The 16565-nt window shown below is 33.0% G+C and overlaps 1 protein-coding gene across 1 annotated transcript in view; it reads right to left on the reverse strand.

Annotated features, from left to right (window-relative positions):
• Positions 1-2125: 2125 nt before the first annotated feature.
• LOC132745047 (uncharacterized) overlaps positions 2126-16565 on the reverse strand; it is a 28080-nt gene continuing 13640 nt past the window's right edge. The window contains exons 11-23 of the mRNA XM_060733883.1: positions 15868-16046; positions 15512-15645; positions 14820-14902; positions 12932-13101; positions 12123-12256; positions 11527-11603; positions 9430-9599; positions 8388-8521; positions 7755-7867; positions 7114-7283; positions 4172-4305; positions 3685-3789; positions 2126-2661 (exon numbers count right to left, since the gene is read on the reverse strand). Of these exons, the coding sequence (XP_060589866.1) occupies positions 3689-3789; positions 4172-4305; positions 7114-7283; positions 7755-7867; positions 8388-8521; positions 9430-9599; positions 11527-11603; positions 12123-12256; positions 12932-13101; positions 14820-14902; positions 15512-15645; positions 15868-16046 (1599 nt within the window). The 3' untranslated portion in view covers positions 2126-2661; positions 3685-3688. The remainder of the gene's footprint in view (positions 2662-3684; positions 3790-4171; positions 4306-7113; positions 7284-7754; positions 7868-8387; positions 8522-9429; positions 9600-11526; positions 11604-12122; positions 12257-12931; positions 13102-14819; positions 14903-15511; positions 15646-15867; positions 16047-16565) is intronic.

The raw sequence follows: 16565 nt of genomic DNA on the forward strand, positions 1-16565 counted from the left end.
ACTGCGCGGATGCGCAGGCTGGTCTGGATCCATGCTGGTCGCAAACGCATAATGTTGGTTTTGTCGTGACGCGGCTCATTTCTTTGACTGTTTGCAAATTCGATTTTTGAAGGTTTGGAGAGTCTTTCTTACACATCATAAATAACAAAGTCCCAATGCAATCAATATGTCAGTGAGATTTCCGCGTCGTTTTCTTGGCCGGCGATTTGATCTTTATGTATATAAGCTGTATAAATTTTCGAAAAAAAAAATTCAACTATTTTCTCGAGCTATTTTTAACACCATTTGTCTGTTTGTTTTACAAATTCGTTTTTGCGCAAGTTTGGAGGGCCTTACTTACACGTGTACAAATTAGAGAATTTCGTTTCTAATATTAATAAATGGTATCAGAATTTTAGTTTGAAAAGTAATGATACTGTTATACAAACTACTGGCTTGTTACAAATGTCATTACTAACAGAAACTATTTGACAACATCCATATTAACTTTACAAAACAATTTTTATTTGGCTAATTTTGCTTTGCTAGTGCAATTCATGAGATGATCTAACCTAAATCCGCTCGGATGACGCCAAGAACTCCTATTAAGATAATTATATAGTTCTACTATCATTAAAGTCAACGCACGAGAGAAAGATATTGTTACGGTTGGTCATACCGGTCGCCAAATAAGGTCTCACCCCGGTACGAAATAAGACCCAAACCGTCTTAATATAAAAAGTTGTTCTTTTAAATTTGAAAGTTTCCCAATTTAACTCATCTTTAGTTTGATTGGTCATACTTAAAGTGTATTTATTGCATCTGTGTAGTATGTGTGTGTTATATGATAACTTTAAAAGTTGTGTTTATGTATTCTCTCTAAAACCTCATTTGTTGGCGGAAGGATTAAAGATGTATTACCCACCAGCGGTCATGGTGAATTTAAACAGTGTTACAACAGAATAAAAGTAGATGACTAACATATTATATTTCGGGCCTCATTTGGCTTAGAATGTGTTGACGTTTAAAGTTGAAGACATTAACCCATTACCTCATATATACGCGAAACAACGCACTTTCGACCCCCCCCCCTCTTTTAGGCCTAAAATAGTGAAAAAATGTCCTATTTTGCCTCCAACACATGTTTTCGTTTGAGAAATGTTGCTAAAAAAGTGACCACTTTTTCGGCGCCGCCCCTATCCAAAAGATTCATCAGGGGGGTTGACAGAAGGGGGATGTGCCCCTTTTGTTTGGGGGTTTGAAGGGGGGAGGCAGTCCCCCTCATCGCCAAGAAATTTTGGACTTGCGAGAGGCTAAAAATGACCCCAGGTCGATCATAAGCTAACGTGTAACCAACGTTGAAAAGCATTTTACTCTATCTCAATCCCTTGAGAAGTTGCAGCACTTTGAAATAAATTTTGATGGAAAAAAAATCAAGGCAAAATAGTGATTTTTGGCAAATTTGAGATGTCCCCCCGTTGCCATGGTAACAGAAAATTTAAGACTGAGCATGTTGTTACAAAGGCAATGGTCCAGTCAACATTTGTGCCAAGTTTGATTAGTATTGAAGCATTTTTCATAGTTTCATAGCAGTTTGAACTTGTAACAGGAGGCTTTTCAATGAAAACGGCCATTTTTCACAATATTCTCATGAGGGAAAGGGTTAAATAATTCAGGAACTGTGGCCTCAAATTTGGCTGATTTACTATAGAACAACAAGTACGACTACGAGACCATCAATGAAGACGCAACCGTGTAAACTCGTCACCTTACAAATCATAATCATAAATGATTGTTGAAAATGCATTTATTGTTCATCTGTCGTTTTTTAATGTTTATAAATTTTGCTACTTAGAACACTTTACATGTAGGAAAATACAAAGACATACTTCTATGTACAAAAACTAAAAGATTTTACAAAAATTTATTTGAAAATATGTACAAAAATAAAAAGATTATACAGAAAATTTTGTATATGTACAAAAACAAAAAGATTATACAAAAATCTATTTGAAAATATGTACAAAAATAAAAAGATTATACAGAAATCTATTTGATAATAAGTACATGTATAAAGTAAAGATCAATAACTAAGTAAGATCATATTCACAATTACTCATATATGTTGTTATAAATTTTTGTTTGTTTGTTTGTTTTGGGTTTTACGTCACATCGACACAGTATAGGTCATATCGCGACTATCCAGCGTTTAACTGGTGGAGGAAGACCTCAGGTGCATTATTTCAGGCTCAAACGGGCACCTGAGTAGTACCAACGACGTTCCGTAAGCTAGCTGGATAGCTTCCTCACAAGAAAGAATCCAAAGTCCCTGTCTGGGAGCGGTGAGGGGCAAGTGGTTTAAAGTCAATGACCTTAACCACTCGGCCGCGGACGCCCCTAGTTATACATGTATACATGTATATATAAAAAAGGGTCAATAAGGTTAGACATTAATTGTCATTGTTTACTATCCTAAAACTCCATTGGTTTAAGGTTTATGTTACTCCTCTAAGTGAGTACAAAAGCATTGAAAGACATTTACTTCTATATTTGACAAATTTGTCGTTGCATAGGTTCCCCATCAGTTATTTTTAATTTAATACAAAAAATGCTGCACATAGCTGTATATACTGAAGACCAAACAAGCGGACAGTGAATGTATACTCTGAGTTCCTTGGACCCCTGAAAATAAAAATTTTGATAAAATAAGAAATAAGTTTATCAAAACAAAATCAGTTATAAGAGTTTTTTGCGGTTTACATCTTATCAAAACCCCATAGGTCAGAGGGCAACTTTCCAGTCATGAGGTCCTACCAGACACACGTATCTGCACGCCAACTTGTGCAGAAGTATTCAGCAGTATGGGTATGTCGCCATGACAATCTCACGGATTTGCCTGATAAATAATAACCTCTCTGAGCATTGGAACTTAACTTAATACGTTATTTAGTGGAAATTACACAAAAACAAATGAAAATTAAGCAATTGACTGATCTATTCTGGAAATGAAGTAAAATACCAAATCCTCATCTTGAATATGCAATACCCCTTACTGACATTTAACGACCACCACTGGTATAAAATCCTGGATACGCGACTGTCCCCTACGGTATTTTGAAAATGTTTAAGTTAATGGCCATTCAATTAATGATTTTGATAAGGAAATATTTTAAACAAGACAACATTATATCGCCATACCAAGTGCATAAATAGAAGGTAATATGCATGAAGAGCCCGTATCCCCAAAATGACGAAAATTGTCGATCATGTTTGATATTTAAGATATTGTAAGTACAGAGTGTGATTGAAACAAAGTTTTTCAATTTTCAGGTCTAAAATTTATAAGATACTGGTAATGGGTGAACACTAGGTGTGTAAAGCATTTAAATGATATGACCTTGGTACCCAATAAACTACATTCATATTTTGTTTCGATACGATGTGTTCTTATTAAAAGTAAACGTTCTATCCTTACCTCAATTTTTAAAATGTTCAAAATTGTTTCAGTGAAGGCGGAAATGTATGGTAACTGGACAGAATAACCATTCGCATAATGGTGAAATGAATGCACTGACTCAATTGATTTTTTGATGCGGAGAAGCATAATTAAATATTAATTATTAATCACGTGATCATCGTTTTAAGTTTATGCAGCAATGCTTGAAATGTAAAAGTAACCCAGATGAATAACTCTACTCCAAATACCTTTTTAAGACTTTATTATTTTGTCCCTTTTCTCTTTATGTTTAACTTTTCTTCCTTTTTCTTGCTTATCTTCTCCTTTTGCCATTGTACCTAAAATAACATCGCCTAATAAACTCATAATATTAATTTCCCTTTCTTTGCAAATAAAATAAATTTTGGCGTAGATGGTATACAGGTCAATAGTTATACATGTATTCTTATATTCACCTGCTGGTAATATAAAGATATTCAATGTAAGAAATAACTATCCACACTTTGCAAAATGCCATAGGGCAAAGGGTTTAGTCATATTAATGCAAATGACTTTCACATTCTTGCTGTTTAAAACGTTTTAGGTCATATGTTGCAATTACAGCCTTTTGATGGTGAGCTGAGGGATGGCTAGCTGTACGCTTTTGGATTATGTCAGACCGGAGCGTGCGTTTTGATAGATTCAGCAATCTTAACTATTCAAACACAGAGGACCATGATGAATTTTATACAACACCTTGTTTTTGTGACAAATTGACTTTCTTCCTTTCTTCTATGACCATCTTTTTGTAGGACTCATCACATGGGTGATCCCATATACTCTCTCCAGTAACAAAGTTGAAGTAATAAATATCGCCACCTGGATCTTTGCTGCATTATAACAAAACCATATCATGAAAATAAGTCATTGATGTTGCACATAAAAATATATTCCAGACCGTAACCATTTTTATAACAATAAACACAGCATCAGCTGAGTGATGTGATGTGATATGATAGGATGTCGCGTTATCGCATGTATGGTTACATCAATTTAGCTGGGAGAGAATTTGAGAAATCACAACATCGATCCTTTGCTATTTCCGTTCAAATAGTGACAATGCGATTAAATGATTTGACGCAAAGTTACATCTTAGAAGAACTGGTAATGGGTCGTTCAATCATGAATTTTTTAAGCACTTCATTCGTCAACAACTCATACCATTGGATATCATTTGATATATAAATACATTGTATGCCATAAAAAGCTTTTGAAATATTTTGAAATTTCAAGATGTCGTCGTGCTAGTATTATAAGGTCCTATCTCCATTTTCATGAAAATTGAGTATGATATACCACTGGATTCAGAATTAAAAGATCTATCTCCAGGTGGTTTCCATTTATGCATGAGGTTACCCTGCTTGATATAATAGCATGTATATCATTTTCCATTTTCGAAAATAATAGTTGAATTAATTATTATGTTGCTCTATGTCCATGAGCCAATCAGTGATTGTGTGCGAGGTCATGTGACAGATTTTGCTTTGTCAAAAAGCATTGACACCATTGCTTAAACTGGCTACCAGAAGTAAATTAGTTTTTAGTATCATATTTGATAAATTGGTAGGAAATATTACCATTAAGTCAAAGCAAAACCTTTTAATCTTTTAAAAGAGATAATGCCATTATATATGGTTACCGCCTTTAAAATATAAATGGTTATAAACACTACTCCTGGAGATAGGGTATTGTAATTTTAAAGAGAAATTTTTTATTTTGTTTTAATATTTTCTAAAACATGGCAATAAATGGAAGGCAGTGTTGTTTAAGGCTAATGTACTTATTCTGAAACATTTTAATCATCTATTTGAGTTATCAAAAAAAAATTAACAAGGTATCGTGAAAAAAGTCGTTATAAATTTTATAAAATATAACTTTTGAACTATGGATATATTCGGATGATTGAATTTCGGTTATAGTTGTTGTTTCTTGTTTTAATATACTGTCTTCTATATAACCAACGGTTGTTGTAGTATAAGATACTTTAATTGTTTCAGAGATTAGAGTGTGTTTCATTGAATGCAGATGCCAGAACATATACTAGTGTTTATTTTGAGATTTCTTCCATTAGAATTTTTACTTGACAGTGTTTCATTAACATGTTAAAGACTCCACAACCGCGCATTAAATGTTTTTGCCTTTTATGAGAAATTTTGAATTTTCTTTTCCATTTAGCTTAAACGATAGAGGCACCCACAATATTTTCCAACATGCTCGTGGGCTTAAACTATTTTTAATTCCATGAATATTCATCTTGTTCAACATTTAAAATTTACCAATGATTTTAGTTCGCTCAGTCACTGTATATCAACATATTGGTTAGATATTTCAGACAGTCCAATTTTATAATTGTCACATCTAGAATAAAACTTAAAGTCTCACATTGCAGACTTAAACAACTTTCCTGCGATTAGATTATGTCATCAACTACTGTCAATTACTAGTATATATTTTTTCTCATGCAAATGTTATCAGGTGAACAATCAAGTTCCTTTAAAACTTTTATTTTCACTCTTATTGGCAGAAAAGGAGGATCACATATAGTTTAAAGAACTTATTGCAAATGGTTACATTGACTGTTCCTTTCATAGTTTTCAAAATGAGTAAAGTTTCTTTCAGGTGAAAGAAGTTTTTGCAAATCCTCCAATCTATCATTATGTTTTTGTAGTATGTGCTGCCTATTAAATTGTGACAGGAGTTGTTGCATTTTTATTGTAAATCTATCGAGGGCATTTTTTTAACATTTTGGTCTTTTTAACAGAGAGAGATAAAATCAAGAATTAATTCAAGACAAAGTAACAGATAAACATGTTAAAATTTCCATTTTATCAGAGAGTTGATTTTATATTCAGTTTGTGTCTGTAACTAAGTGAATAAAGTGTTTTTGTTCGTTAATATTGCAGAATTTTTTTAGGTTGGAAAAACTATTGCCTTATAGTTATATGATAAATATTTAAAGTGATTGTGTTGAAATCTTTTGTTTCAGTTTTGTAAAAATTCACAATGCAGGTAAAGTACAAGTAGTTTATTGCGATCTATTACAAAACTTGTATGTTACTGATGCCAACAGGTGAAATAATTTATTCAAATTTATTTCTTTGTCACAAGTTATATCAAAATGTGTAGCTGAAAGATAAAAATACAAGTATTGACCAGAATTTTTAGTTTGTTTATACAAATACCATAATAATCCTATTTGCTTTCATTAGAATTGAACATATTTATTAGTTTTAAAATATCCTATATCCTAGTTCATACTATCCTGGGCAGTTTTAAAACGCTCTATCTCCGTGTGCAACATAATTCTAAGCTTCCGGCAAGTACAAATAAGCAAAAAGCTCTATCTCAAAATGAAAAATCCGGTTTTAGAAAATATCTCTAAAGATATCGTGTAAAATCTTTGTTTGCAAGTTATGATAGAACATAATAATGATTCATTCAAAAAATCTCCATCATTACATGGTCTAGTAACATTTTTCTGTTAACTAAAATTTAAAGCTCGATTTCCCGCAATGTTACATAATGGCACTTAGGACCTTATTATACTAGCACGACGATGTTATGTTTATTGTTGGCCGTTTGACTTCAATCACATGTATGTATTAATATAGAAAAATATTTTTATTAGAAAAACATACCAAGGTTTCCAATGTTCAGGAAGTGGAGCATTGACACATTCTCTGGCAATCCAAAGCAAATGTGGTTCCTTGTCAGGGTCTATACCAATAAACTCGGCATACTCACAAATTTCATCCTCGGTATGAACATCAAAAGCTTCCTCAAGGATCAGCTGGTCGTTTATCATCATCTTGAAGAGAGTTAATAGATTTGATAAGTAAGTCTCCTGATAGATTAACTGCTATATTTTCTGTTTCGATTTACAGCAAAGCAAAATAAAATAAATAAATACCACCCTTTTGATTATAATTAATATTAGGTAAGCAAGGCTTATTTATGTAAAATACACGACCCATCTAACCAGGGGCAGGAACTTGTTACACGACAGATGTTTTTCCAAATAATAAGTCGCGTTCCCAACCTCATCTGATGATTTTATGTTATGAGAAATGAGGGCAGGAAGTGTAAAATGGAAGTGTTACTTATTCTCAAATACCAAGTTTCAACAACATTTCATACTATTATACTGTTTGGTAACACAAGAAGGTGATTAAAAGAGTAAATCTTTTTGCAATTTCTTAAAATTACTTTGAAAGTTTCCCGTTGAAATAAAAGAGGAAAGAAATGATAAATTTAACATAATTGTTTCAGATACAATCACCTGTGACGGTTTGTCTTTTCCCTTTTTTCTTTTTCTTTCATCTTTTCCTGTCTTGTCAATGTCTTTTTTGTTTGTTTCTGTCTTGTCAATGTCTTTTTTGGTTGTCATTTTATCTGCAAAATTTATCTCATACAATAATTAGTGTCACAGTTCCAATTCCTTTTTTTATATAAAAACTTAAACAAATTATTTCTATGTGTCTATATTTCCGGAGTGTTTTTGTACGCCGATTTGAATACTTTTTGTCATATCTCCGTAGTCCGTCAACATAACGGCTTTCCTGAATAAGTTTCCAGTACTTGCCAATGTCTCCACAAGTGACTGACTATTGATCTGACATGGTGATGAGAAAGAACCAAACGATCATAAGAGTAATGTCACAGATCTATAACTGTAGAGAAATTACGCCCCGCCCGATGGTCGGACTAGCGATGTCTAGATTACTTATTCGATGCTCTCCCTATTGAGCACACATCAAGATTTTAGCCACGAGAAAGGTCAATGATTTTACAATTAGATGATAACTTATATGAACTGCACAATTGTCTAGTAAAAAATACATATATCAAATATATGTTATTATTGGTCACATTGTGCCACATCATTCTTGTTATTGGCTAATATATGTTGTACCTTGTGTTTGTGACAATTTGACTTTCTTCCTTTCTTCTATGACCATCTTTTTGTAGAACTCATCACATGGGTGATCCCATATACTCTCTCCAGTAACAAAGTTGAAGTAATAAATTTCGCCATCTGGATCTTTGCTGCATTATATCAAAACCATATCATGAAAATAAGTCATTGATGTTGCACATAAAAATATATTCCAGACCGTAACCATTTTCATAACAATAAACACAGCATCAGCTGAGTGATGTGATGTGATATGATAGGATGTCGCGTTATTGCATCAATTTAGCTGGGAGAGAATTTGAGTAGTCACAACATCGATCCTTTACTATTTCCATTCATAGAGCAACAATGCAATTAAATGACTTGAGGGAAAGTAACTTCTTAGAAGAACGGGTAATGGGTCGTTCAATCATGAATATTTCAAGCACTTCATTCGTCAATAACTTTGACATTCTCTTTCTTAAAACTGTAAACTGACAACATCCGTTAAAACTTCAATTCTAAGGGACACTCATTATGTTATCATATTTCATAAAGAAACTATTGAAATAGATGTAATGTACATTGTTGGTTGGCCGTTTAGCCGTTTTAGTTCAATCACATTTGAGCCGCGTCACGACAAAACCAACATAATGCGTTTGCGACCAGCATGGATCCAGACCAGCCTGCGCATCCGCGAAGTCTGATCAGGATCCATGCCGTTCGCTATCAGTTTCTCTACTTGTAATAGTGTTTGTAAGCGAACAGCCTGAATCATGATCAAACTGCGCGGATGCTCAGGCTAGACTGGTTCCATGCTAGTCGCAAACACATTACGTTGGTTTTGTCGTGACACGGCTCATTTAATCCAGGTAAGCATTTTATAGAAAAATATTTTGATACAAAAAACAGACCATTTGATATCATTTGATATGTAAATACAATTTATTTCATAAAATACTACTGAAATATTTTGAATTTTCAAGATGTAATGCTTGTTTGACTTTATAATTACATGTAAGTATTAATATAGAAAAATATTTTGATTAAAGAAACATACCACGATTTCCAATGTTCAGGAAGTGGAGCCTTAGCACCTTCTCTGGCAATCCAGAGCAAATGTGGTTCCTTGTCAGGGTCTATACCAATTAAATTGGCATACTCACAAATATCATCCTCGGTATGAACATCAAAAGCTTCCTCAAGGATCAGCTGGTCGTTTATCATCATCTTGAAGAGAGTAAATAGATTTATTATAAGTGAGTCTCCTGATAGATTGAACTGCCATATTTTCTATATTGATTTACAGCATAGCAAAATTGAATAAATAAATATCACCCTTTTGATAATTAACAATAGATAAGCAAGGCATATTTATGAAAAATCCACGACACCACTAACCAGGGGCAGGATCTTGTTACACGACGGATGTTTTCCAAATAATAAGTCGCGTCTCCAACCATATCTGATGATTTTATGTAATAAGAAATGAAGGCAGGAGGTGTAAAATGGAATTGTCCTGATTGATGTTGTTGCCTGCATTGTTCAATGCGTTAGAAAAAAAGCGTTGTCAAATTTCTCGATTTCGTAGAAATATAAGTTATAAGGTATTTTAACGTCTTTATTATCTGCGTATTGTCATCTACTCATATTCAAAGGTTCTTTAGGCTTTCTTGTATACTATTTTATAATTAGTTCTTCCGAACTCTACCTTTTCTTGCCTTACGTTTTAATTTCTATTATTGCAACAATATGAATCATCAGTTATTTATTGTCATCTGTTCGTAGCTCTTATTCTCAAATACATAGTTTCAACAACATTTCATAATATTATACGGTTTGGTAACACAAGAAGCTTAAGGTGATTAAATGGAGGATATTTGTTTGTTTGTGTGTAAGATCAAATTTTATTTCATCTCGTGAGCTTTAAAAACAGTATTCTCACGAGTGGCGTAGCCACGAGTGAGAATACTGTTTTTAAAGTTCACGAGATGAAATAAAATTACATCTTACACAACAAACAAACACATTTTCTTTTTGTTTTATGCTTAAAAACAAGTTAAAACTAAATTTCCTTGATATTAATTTTAATATTAAAATCTGTTTTCCCCATTGGTAGCTTCTCTATTAGTCGAATTTTTCATAAAATACAAGAAGTTTTGGGCTGAAAATAAGTTCGACAATCAACGTTAAATGGCGAGGATAATATTCATTTTATTCAAATAATATGAAAGATCGCTTGTTTTATTAATATAAACAAACAATTCTATTTGGAGAAAAAGTCAAACCATCCATCCATATATCAGTTACTTACGGCGTATTTATATAAGACTTGGCTCTGTGAAATGTAAACGGCCGCCATTTTTAAAATTGTGTATTCCATTGGAGGAAAATAATTGTGTTTGATTCAGAGGGATATCATTTGGATTTGTTAGTCATACACCTTTTAAGAAGAAAGAAAACTTTTTTGAGGATTATTACAGACAATGAATAAGTGTTGACAGATGAGTAAACATTCAAAATCGGCTATGGAACTGGAACACATGGACTTTTTGAAAGGCTGCCTTAGTCTGTAAGTCCTGACAAACTTACGAACGCTAGGTTATTTACTTATTCTTCGGGCTAATGTCTGTCATTGCTTTTCAAGTTATTAGGCAGTTATTGCTCGTAGGATACTTAAATACGCCCAAATGTCATCAAGAGCAGTTCTGCATGTGGAAGGAATTGTATTTTTCAGACTGTAAACATGAAACAAATATTTAGAGATGATATTGGGTGATTGGTAATTTGAATGAATTGAAGTAAGTTTTCTTCTTTTTATTACTTTTGAAATTTCAGTTATTTATCTATTTCAGCTTCGCTTTTCTCTAAATTTAAACAGCCCTGACAATGTGAGAATTGTCAACACTAATAAAATTTAGGTACCGCATAGGGAAAATCTTTAGTGTCATCTTTGAAAAGTGTGAAATTATATTTTGATAATTTTCACTGTGAAATTATCAAATATAATTTTCACGAATAAATCAGTAATCCAATGAAAAGCATAAAATAAAAAAATAAATCTTGCAATTTCTGAAAATTACTTTGAATCTTTTCCGTTGAAATAAAAAGAGGAAAGAAATAATAAATTTAACATAATTGTTTCAGATACAATCACCTGTGACGGTTTATCTTTTCCCTTTTTTCTTTTATCTTTTCCTGTCTTGTCAATGTCTTTTTTGGTTGTCATTTTATCTGCAAAATTGATGTCATACAATAGTGTCACAGTTCCAATTCCTTTTAATATTAAAACTTAAACTAATTATTACTATTTGTCTATTTTTCTGGAGTGTTTTTGTATGCCGATTTGAATACTTTTTGTCATATCTAGGTAGTCCGTCTACATAACGGCTTTCCTGGATAAGTTTCCGGTACTTGCCAATGTCTCCGCATGCGACTGAAAATTGATCTGACATGGTGATTAGAACCAAATGATCATTAGAGTAATGTCACAGATCTATACCTGTGGAGAAATTACGCCCCGCCCGAAGGTCGGACATTACTTATTCGATGCTCTCCCTATTGAGCACACTATATACACCCATGTCACCTAAGAACATCAAGATTTAAGCCACATGAAAGGTCAATGATTTTACAATTAAATAACTTATATAAACTGCACAATTGTCTAGTAAAAATACATATATCAAATATATGTTATTATTGGTCACATTGTGCCACATCATTCTTGTTATTGGCTAATATATGTTGTACCTTGTGTTTGTGACAATTTGACTTTCTTCCTTTCTTCTATGACCATCTTTTTGTAGGACTCATCACGTGGGTGATCCCATGTACTCTCTCCAGTATTAAAGTTGAAGTAATAAATATCGCCATCTGGATCTTTGCTGCATTATATCAAAACCATATCATGCAAATAAGTCATTGATGTTGCACATAAAAATATATTCTAGACCGTAACCATTTTTATAACAATAAACACAGCATCAGCTGAGTGATGGGATATGATAGGATGTCGCGTTATCGCATATATGGTTGCATCAATTTAACTGGGACAGAATTTGAGTAATCACAACATCGATCCTTTACTTTGTCCATTCAAAGAGCAACAATGCAATTCAATGACTTGAGGCAAAGTAACATCTTAGAAGAACGGGTAATGGGTCGTTTAACATGAATATTTCAAGCACTTCATTCGTTAATAACTTTAACATTCTCTTTCTTAAAACTGTAAACTGACAACACCCGTTATTACTTCAATTCTAAGGGACACTCATTATGTTATCATATTTCATAAAGAAACTATTGAAATAGATGTAATGTACATTGTTGCTTGGCCGTTTAGCCGTTTTAGTTCAATCACATTTAATCCAGGTAAGTATTTTATAGAAAAATATTTTGATACAAAAAACAGACCATTTGATATCATTTGATATATAAATAAAATTTATTTCATAAAATGCTACTGAAATATTTTGAATTTTCAAGATGTAATGCTTGTTTGACTTTATAATTACATGTAAGTATTAATATAGAAAAATATTTTGATTAAAAAAACATACCACGATTTCCAATGTTCAGGAAGTGGAGCCTTAGCACCTTCTCTGGCAATCCAGAGCAAATGTGGTTCCTTGTCAGGGTCTATACCAATAAACTTGGCATACTCACAAATATCATCCTCGGTATAAACATCAAAAGCTTCCTCAAGGATCAGCTGGTCGTTTATCATCATCTTGAAGAGAGTAAATAGATTTATTATAAGTGAGTCTCCTGATAGATTGAACTGCCATATTTTCTATATTGATTTACAGCATAGCAAAATTGAATAAATAAATACCACCCTTTTTATATGCCCGAAAGAATTTCGGGCATATTATGTTATGCCCCCTGGCGTCCGTCCGTCCATCCGTCCGTTAGCAATTTGATTTCCGGAGGATAACTTAAGTTCCATTTGGCCCACAGTATTCAAACTTCATAGGATGATTGTCCATTTTGAGTAGAAGACCCCTATTGATTTTGGGTTCACAAGGTCAAAGGTCAAAGTCACTATGACCTTAAAACTGAAAACAGTTTCCGGAGCATAATGTAAGTTCCATTTGGCCCACAGTGTTCAAACTTTATAGGATGATTGTCCATATTGGGTAGAAGACCCCTATCGATTTTGGGGTCACAAGGTCAAAGTTCAAGGTCACTATGACCTTAAAACTGAAAACAGTTTCCGGGGGATAACTTAAGTTTCATTTGGCCCACAGTTTTCAAACTTCATAGGATGATTGTCCATATTAGGTTGAAGACCCCTATTGATTTTGGGGTCACAAGGTCAAAGATCAAGGTCACTATGACCTTAAAACTGAAAACAGTTTCCGGAGGATAACTTAAGTTCCATTTGGCCAACAGTGTTCAAACTTCATAGGATGATTGTCCATATTGGGCAGAGGACCCCTATTGATTTTGGGGTCACAAGGTCAAAGTTCAAGGTCACTATGACCTTAAAACTGAAAACAGTTTCCGGAGGATAACTTAAGTTTCATTTGGCCCACAGTGTTCAAACTTCATAGGATGATTGTCCATTTTGGGTTGAAGACCCCTATTGATTTTGGCGTCACAAGGTCAAAGGTCAAGGTCACTATTACATTAGAACTGAAAACAGTTTCCGGGGCATAACTTAAGTTCCATTTGGACCACAATATTGAAACTTCAAAGGAGGATTGTTTTGTGAAGGAGGTAATACTTATTTAATTCCCGTGTCTTACAAATGCTTCATCTTTACTAAAAAAAATCACTTTTGGGCATATAATGCTCCGCTTAGCGGTGCTCTTGTTTTAGTTATATTTTATATTAGATAAGCAAGGCATATTTATGAAAAATCCACGACACCACTAACCAGGGGCAGGATCTTGTTACACGACGGATGTTTTTTCCAAATAATACGTCGCGTCTCCAACCTCATCTGATGATTTTATGTAATGAAAATGAAGGCAGAAGGTGTAAAATGGAAGTGTCCTGATTGAGGTTCTTGTCTGCATTTTTCAATGCGTCAGAAAAAAGCGTAGTAAATTTTTCGATTTCGTAGAAATTTTACCTATCAGGTATTTTAACGTCTTTCTTATCTTCGTATTATCATCTACTCATATTCACGGACTCTTTAGGCGTTCTTGTATACTATTTTATAATTAGTTCTTCTGAACTCTACCTTTTCGTGTCTTACTTGTTTCTATTTCTATTATTGCAACAATATGAATCATCAGTTATTTATTTTCATCTGTTCGTAACTCTTATTTTCAAATACCAAGTTTCAAAATTATTTCATAATATTATACGGTTTGGTAACACAAGAAAGTGATTAAAAGATTAAATCTTGCAATTTCTTGAAATTACTTGAAAGTTCCCGTTGAAATAAAAAGAGGAAAGAAATTATAAATATAACATAATTGTTTCAGATACCATCACCTGTGACGGTTTATCTTTTCCCTTTTTTCTTTTTCTTTTATCTTTTCCTGTCTTGTCAATGTCTGTTTTGGTTGTCATTTTATCTGCAAAATTTATCTCATACAATAATAAGTGTCACAGTTGCTATTCCTTTTTTATATAAAAATTCCTTTTTTATATGAAAATTCCTTTTTTATATAAAAATTCCTTTTTTATATAAAAACTTAAACTAATTGTTTCTATTTGTCTTTTTTTCTGGAGTTTTTTTTTGTATGCCGATTTGAATACTTTTTGTCATATCTCGGTAGTCCGTCCACATAACGGCTTTCCTGGATAAGTTTCTAGTACTTGCCAATGTTTCAGCAAGTGACTGACTATTGATCTGACATGGTGATGAGAACCAAATGATCATTAGAGTAATGTCACAGATTTATAACTGTGGAGAAATTACGTCCCGCCCGAAGGTCGGACTAGCGATGTCTTGATTACTTATTCGATGCTCTCCCTATTGAGCACACTATATACACCCATGTCACCTAAGAACATCAAGATTTAAGCCACGAGAAAGGTCAATGATTTTACAATTAAATAAATTATATGTACTGCACAATTGTCTAGAAAAAAATACATATATCAAATATATCTAATTATTGGTCACATTGTGGCACATCATTCTTGTTATTGGCTAAGGATGATCCATGTATATGTTGTACCTTGTGTTTGTGACAAATTGACTTTCTTCCTTTCTTCTATGACAATCTTCTTGTAGACCTCATTACATGGGTGATCCAATATACTATCTCCAGTAACAGAGTTGAAGTAATATATATCGCCATCTGGACCCTGGCTGCATTAGATTAAGTCATATTATTATATTAATATGTAAATCTTAACATACATTAGTTACAATAATCGAAACGTGTCATGTTTTTGTAACGGACTAAGAAAAATGTTTATTATTTCGGTTTCAGAAATACAATCTGTATAACTTCAGGAAGAGCTTTTACTTGCTATTTTTTATCACATTAAATAAGTGTTTACATTTGCTGATATAAATATACAAACATACCTTTGTTTCCAAGTCTCTGGGAGAGGAGCATTTATTCCCTTTTTAGCAATCCAGAGCAAATATGGTTCCTTGTCAGGGTCTATACCAATACATTGGGCATACTCACAAATTTTGTGCTCGGGAGGAACATGGTTTTCATCATACTCCTCATCGAGAACCAGTTGGTCGTTTATCATCTTCTTAAAAAAAGACAAGTTATCCTAATGCCTTGATAGATTATATTACTGTTAGATATTCTGGTGACTGTACTCAAATCTTCTTTTGCTGTAATTCAAAAGGATTGGTAGTGACATCTGTAAGTTTCTATGGAACTTTTAAAGAAGTGTTTTTAATAAGTTGTATTAAATGTAACTAATACAATATAACAGGGAAATTAACACTCATAATATAGAAATACTGTCATATCATCATCATTATTATCTCAGTGTGTCGGACAATTAAGGCTGCAAATTTCTTCAATAAGTCTCATTACACTTTATCAGAAACAGAAAGCGCACATCGTTCTTAAATTGCATCATTCATTTCGCTTTGGTTTTAGAAATATTCAACGTTCCACCATCTTGTAAACGAACTAATGACTGTTATGTGGTTAAATTGGTACCTGAACAATAAGCATATGAACTTCATGATACCAACCAACTGCATACGCATATATATATACATGCCTTGTATATAACATTAAATTTCTTTTAATCAAA

This window comes from Ruditapes philippinarum, unplaced genomic scaffold, assembly GCF_026571515.1.
Source record: "Ruditapes philippinarum isolate M1 unplaced genomic scaffold, ASM2657151v2 ctg3648_1_1_1_1, whole genome shotgun sequence".
In the NCBI taxonomy this organism is placed as follows: Eukaryota; Metazoa; Mollusca; class Bivalvia; order Venerida; family Veneridae; genus Ruditapes; species Ruditapes philippinarum.